General features: G+C 37.8%; 1 protein-coding gene across 1 annotated transcript; it reads left to right on the plus strand.

Moving 5' to 3' along the window:
• Positions 1 to 252: 252 nt before the first annotated feature.
• LOC149833168 (transcription factor FAMA-like) lies at positions 253 to 5,782 on the plus strand. The gene is made up of 5 exons (XM_090012736.1): positions 253 to 484; positions 1,305 to 1,403; positions 1,520 to 2,158; positions 3,833 to 4,279; positions 5,440 to 5,782. The coding sequence occupies exons 2-5, from the start codon at positions 1,377 to 1,379 to the stop codon at positions 5,527 to 5,529; spliced, it is 1,203 nt and encodes a 400-aa protein (XP_089868862.1). The 5' UTR covers positions 253 to 484; positions 1,305 to 1,376; the 3' UTR covers positions 5,530 to 5,782.
• The last annotated feature ends 218 nt before the right edge of the window (positions 5,783 to 6,000 follow it).

Raw genomic sequence — 6,000 nt, forward strand, 5'->3', positions numbered from 1 at the left:
ATGTTTTTCGTTTTTTCACTTAGAAAATGAATGGAATTGACTACGGAGAGGGAGGTTGATTTAAAGAGATGTCATGAGAAGTGTGAGGTGAAAAGAAAGAGAGCGGCCATGAGGGCCGTAAAAAGAAGACTCCCTTGTGAAAAGATTAAATAATAGAGGTGGGGTGACCCAAACCAAACCGTCATCAATTCAATTAATACAGGAAGCTCCAACTTTTTTAATATCAATCTTGCACCACCCAATCTCTCTTCTAAATCGATAGAAGGGAAAACCTAAAAAGAAAAAAGCCAAATCTCAAGCAATTCATTGTCTTCTTGCCTACGAGGGCTCTGCACATCTGGCTAGGTGGGTTGGCTTAATATGTTCAAGCTGAAGAAGCACATCTTTCCAAAAGCAGTAGTCTCCCTTGCGGGCAAGAAGGGCATCCTCGGGGTTTTATGCCACTGGGCACGACGAACATAGCTCGGCAGAACCTTCCAGCGTGGTAGGCGTCAGTTTTCCTGTATAATGCAATTCATAGCCTTCTTTTCTCCAGGTCTCAAAACTCTTTTTTTTTTTTGAAAGGCAAGCTGGGGTTAGGCAAACCCCTACCAGTTATACAACTGTCATTGGGTTTTGAACCTGCAAAGTCCCAACACAAGGTGACGTGCACTAGCTTCTCTTACCAGACAAGCGGAAACTCTTGTATGTTTGTGATGCAGGACTCTTGTTCAAACCATGCAGCCTACATCCATGAGCTCATCAAGTTAATACATGGGTTTCATTCTTTAAGCTTGTATTTTCTTCTTCACCTTCTTCTTTTATTCAACTTCTTTATGCGTAGATTTACCCCCACAGAGGGGCGGTGAATCGGTTCCACTCATCCCCTATGTCATCTCTATCTTCATACCATCCTGAATCCATCTATAAGGTTAGATTTGAACAAAGCAACTTGCATCATAAGATTTAAGAGGGGTACGAAGATGGAGATGAGTGGATCATGAAAAAGACTCCTTTGATTTCAAAATATTTTTTTTTTCTAACAAAAAATTTAGGTCATAGTTAAAACCGGTTTCTACTCTCTTGCAAATCTCTAACATAATAACTCTACGAAAAATTCAGAGATTCTTCCTTTCTTTCGTTTTATTTTTGAATTTAAACTTCATGTGCCGTCATGGTTGGTTTTCCTATTAGAACAATATAAACCTTACGTGAGCTCATCAAGGAAAAAGATTGGTTCAATTTTCATTCGCTGATCTTCCCATTTTAACTGCAGTAAAAATTCATGATGTGTAACTATTGTATTGTGTCCTAACGTTCTGCAGCTTTCTGCTACCTTTTGTTTTTTTCACAACGAGGTGGGCCAGTACAATAAGTAACGTGAAATCTGGAATCATATGGACAAAGAGGAAGAGAATTACTCGGTATAGAACAACTCCTTCCCTTTTTTAAACCTGTCTCTTCCCTTATATTTCCAATCAGCTTCTCTCCACTCTGAACTCTCTTAAACATGCTATCTTGTTGGCCTGAAATCTTTCAGGGGACCTTCCCGGTGAATTTTTCCGGCAGCCTCGAGTATCCGTTCGACCACCACCAACTTCTAAGAACAAGAGAGAGCTCAGACAGTGGTACAATGGTGGATTACATGCTTGGTAATCCTCAGCTATCGTCTTCGTCCTCCGGCTTCTGCACCGTGAATTCCTTCGATAAATTGAGCTTCGCGGACGTGATGCAATTCGCTGATTACACGCCAAAGCCGGCACTGAACCAGCAGAATGATAGGTGCCCGGAAAACGGATTGGATCCGGTATATTTCCTCAAATTCCCGGTCTTGAATGAGAAACTTCAGGATCAACAGATGGTTTCTCCGGCTGCAAATGAGGCAATTGCAAGGAGCGAAAGGATTGCAGCCGAGGACGAGACCGAGGGTGGCTGCTCGGAAAATGCATCGGTGCAGTTCAGCCATCGTTTTGAAGGTAGCAGTGATGTTCAGAAGTTCGGTAGCAGCACTGGGGATCTGAAGAATAATAGAAGAAAGAGGCCGAGGTGCATGAAGACCAGTGAAGAAGTAGAGAGCCAAAGGATGACACATATTGCAGTTGAAAGGAATAGAAGAAGGCAGATGAATGGGCACCTCAGAGTGTTGAGAACTTTAATGCCAGGATCCTACGTCCAAAGGGTAAACTCCAATACATATAACACTGTATAGATCCAAATGCATATACATAAACATTAGTTAGATGGCTGTATCATATTTCTTCTTGATGTAGAATATGCATAGACAACAGTTAGACTGCTATATCATATTCTGTGTCACAAAGATACGGGTATGACCCAACTCATGACACGAGTTGGACACGAGTTCCCATTTTTTTTTTTTGCAATATAAGGTACGAGCTTTCCCTTTTCTCTTAGTTTTGGAGTGTTTGCTTTCTTGTGATTGTGATTCTCAAATGCATACGTATGATGTGCATATGGAACAGTTACTGTCACCAAGTTGTTGTTCCTATCAATCATTGATGTGTTAACGTTAATATCTTGCTTTTAGTTTATATACTTTCATTTTGTCACCGAACTTTTGAAGATATTTAGTTTTGGTCAATTGTATAAAATCGTAGATGTTTTGAATTATCTTATACACAGGCCGTGACGTACCACATTTACCTTTCCGTGAACTGTGAAAAACTGTTTTTCAATTTTTCGTCTCATTTTGTAAACGGACAGCTTTTTTGTCACTCTCGGAATGTCTGATCTTCCATGTCAGATCTAATAATAACAAATGTTTTTTCATTTTGCAATGTTGTCAAGGAGTAGGCCCACGGAGTTTTGTGCTATCAGGACAGCGATCATAAGTACGGCAGGCAGAGCGCAGTCTCTGATCCTGAGAGTGGTTTCTCCATGTAAATATATAAAAAAAGAAGACAACAAACTGAGTTTTGTTAAAAAAATTGTCTAATATTGTGCAATTCTCTTTTCAAATATTCTTTCTTTTAATTTTCTTGCCATTTAAGAAAGTTACATTCAGAACAAATATGTTTCGATCATTCATTTTGAGTGCCTAATGCCAAATATCGTTTTCATTTAAAAAATAAAATTCATGCTGACTGTTCGTCCTCGTACCCATAATCAGCACATTACATATCCTGTTGCTTTGGGTGTTTTTTTAGTAATTCTGACCCCATAGATGTGTTCGGCATGGACGATTTACTTAGAATCGACACCCAGATCATGCTTTTTTGATGAAAATTTATATTTAAAGCTTCAAAATTTTGCAAAGATTTTTTGCTGTCTATTTTCCAAACCTTATAAAAACCTACCCCTTTATCGGAATCAAATGTTTCAAGAGTTGATCTCTATAAAATTAAGTGCATAGACCATATCAATATAGTCAAAATTCAAAAATAAAATGAAAAAAAGCTCGAAAACCCCATTTCGCTTCCGATTTGTCTTAGCATATTAGAGGAATAACAGTGGTTCCTCCCTCTCTTTCTCAGTTTATTTATTTACTTTTGTTATTGTATGTGTCCTGAACTCATAGATGTATTCAATAGCATTTGTTTGCTAGGGATCACACTTTAGATTATTTTTTTAGGTAAAGTACATTGTGGACTACAAAAGCAAACACTTAATCCAAAACCTTTTTTCTACTAACCATTGTACTAGATCACATATGTAAAGTTAGATTCATAAAAAATTTGAACAAAAAAGGCACTAGAATGTATATATGTACAAAAGTCTGTAGCAAATATATTTTTTATATTTATATTTATTTATTTATTTATTTATATTGTTTATGTTTATAATTATGGTCGATCATCTGATACAAAGTGGCTTTATTACAATATTTAATTAGGGTGATCAAGCTTCGATCATTGGTGGTGCTATTGAGTTTGTTCGAGAACTAGAACAGCTGCTCCAGTGTTTGGAGTCCCAAAAACGGCGTCGAATGCTGGGTGGTGAGATCCTCACAAGGCCTTCATTAGATTCTTCCCCGCCAATGGGAATGCAACCACCACCACCACCACCCTTCTATCCAGCCATGCCGCTTGCCAACGACCAACTAAAGATGGCAGCAGAGTATGAGACAGGGCTCAGAGAGGAGACTGCCGAGAACAAATCATGCCTGGCTGACATCGAGGTGAAGCTCCTGGGATTTGACGCCATGATCAAGATCTTGTCAAGGAGGAGGCCGGGCCAACTGCTCAAGGCCATTGCGGCACTTGAAGATCTGCAGCTCAATATTCTTCATACCAACATTACTACAATTGAGCAGACTGTTCTCTATTCCTTTAATGTTAAGGTAAGTTGGTATCTTTACTTTCTTATTACTACCACCACTACTGCTGCTATTAGCACCACTGCTAGCTAGTGCAGCTGCTTAGATCATAGTTGGCAAACTTGCCAAGTTGACTTTGCAGACAGTGGTTCGCCTTGGTCTTGGTTTGACTTAGTCATCCAACTCGAGTCTTGTTTCAACTACATATTTGAAAAAAAAAGGGTTATTCTTGCATATAATATATGTATATATATAGGGTAAATATTAGCTACTATTGAAGGTAAGAAACTAATGAGTAGAAAACACTTTTTCTTCAAAAAAATTTAATTTTTTGTAGATCAAGTGTTATGATACATGGTTTGTTTAGTAGGAAACTTGTTTTGAATCATGTGATTATGACAAGTAATTAGATTTTTAAAGAGGTCTAAAAATCAATGGTCGACAATGTACCAAAATTTTATGACTCACAAGATCACTTTTTTACATCCTTAGCAAACAAACCATGTATGCTGAACACATCTATGTGATTAGATTGAGTGATACAACTTGCACCAATGATTTTTAACTCATTAGTAGTCAATATTTACCCATATATATTACCACCATATGTATTAACATAGTACAAACAAGGTATTTTTTTCTGTTATTTTTATAAATCCAACCCTGTAAACATATTCAACATGAACCATTTGCTAGGAATTGACACTTGAATCTTGTTTTTTTATGAAAAAGTACTAATCTTTTGAACCTCCAATATTCCTGAAATTTGTAGGCCATTGATTTTTTAGATCCTTAAAAAACCTACTCACTTATTAATATTGGACAAGCCAAGAGCCAGTTCTTGTAAAACCAAAGCATGTAGATCACATTTGTATGGTTAACTTACAAAAAATGAAAATAAAATGCTGAAAATGCATCGTCCCTGTTCTTACCTAAAATGCATGTACCCACACCCTTTCTCCCTATATATAACATTTTTGTATATTTTGAAAAAATAAAATATAAAAGAACTTAACTCGGTGAGTCAACCAAGTTGACTCGCGGTGATACAAGGTTGGAACCCAATTACACGGTTTTTACCCGAGTCACCGGGTTGGCCAACTATGACTACTACTATTATTGGCTGCCTTATGCTACAGGAAAACTCATATTTTACTGTCCCCTTTTTATTTTCTTGTAAGAAGATAGTTGGGGAGTCAAGGTTTACAGCAGAAGACATCGCCAATTCAGTGCAGCAGATATTCAGCTTCATTCATGCCAGTACCACCATGTGAATGCAATCTGTATAACTCAAATAGCTTTTAGAAAAAATGAAAGTAAAAAACCCAGAAGTTACAGTCATTTCATATATAGGACTCTTAAAGCAACTCCATGTAGTTGAGATAAGGCTTGATGATGATGATAGAACCCTGGTAAAAGTTCATATTATCTATATTTGTATGTTTGTTACTGTAAGTTTGTTACCCAGCCTCTGTGAAACTTTTGCTCCTAAGTTTTATGTAAGCAGTACCACTGTTGATTGTGAAACCTTTGGTTGTTTGTGAGAAGTGGGGTCTGCTGTACACTGAATTTCAAAGTCAACTTGGTTCTTTCTTGCAATATGGCTTCGATTGACATGTCAGGGGATGTCTTTGGTGGCATTATGCAGAGCCATCATTTCAGCAGGATGGAAGAACCCTTTGTTGTTGGGATGCTCACTTGACTCTGACCTTCGTGCCAAGGTCTTGCTTTTAAGACAGTGCCCT

Source organism: Nuphar pumila, chromosome 7 (genome assembly GCF_984573655.1).
Source record: "Nuphar pumila chromosome 7, dmNupPumi1.hap1.1, whole genome shotgun sequence".
Taxonomy (NCBI): domain Eukaryota; kingdom Viridiplantae; phylum Streptophyta; class Magnoliopsida; order Nymphaeales; family Nymphaeaceae; genus Nuphar; species Nuphar pumila.

Coding starts and splice junctions, on each gene's coding strand:
- LOC149833168 (XM_090012736.1), top strand. CDS start 1,377: ATGGACAAAGAGGAAGAGAATTACTCG. Junction 1,404..1,519: donor AAGAGGAAGAGAATTACTCG/GTATAGAACAAC, acceptor GAAATCTTTCAG/GGGACCTTCCCGGTGAATTT. Junction 2,159..3,832: donor CAGGATCCTACGTCCAAAGG/GTAAACTCCAAT, acceptor ATATTTAATTAG/GGTGATCAAGCTTCGATCAT.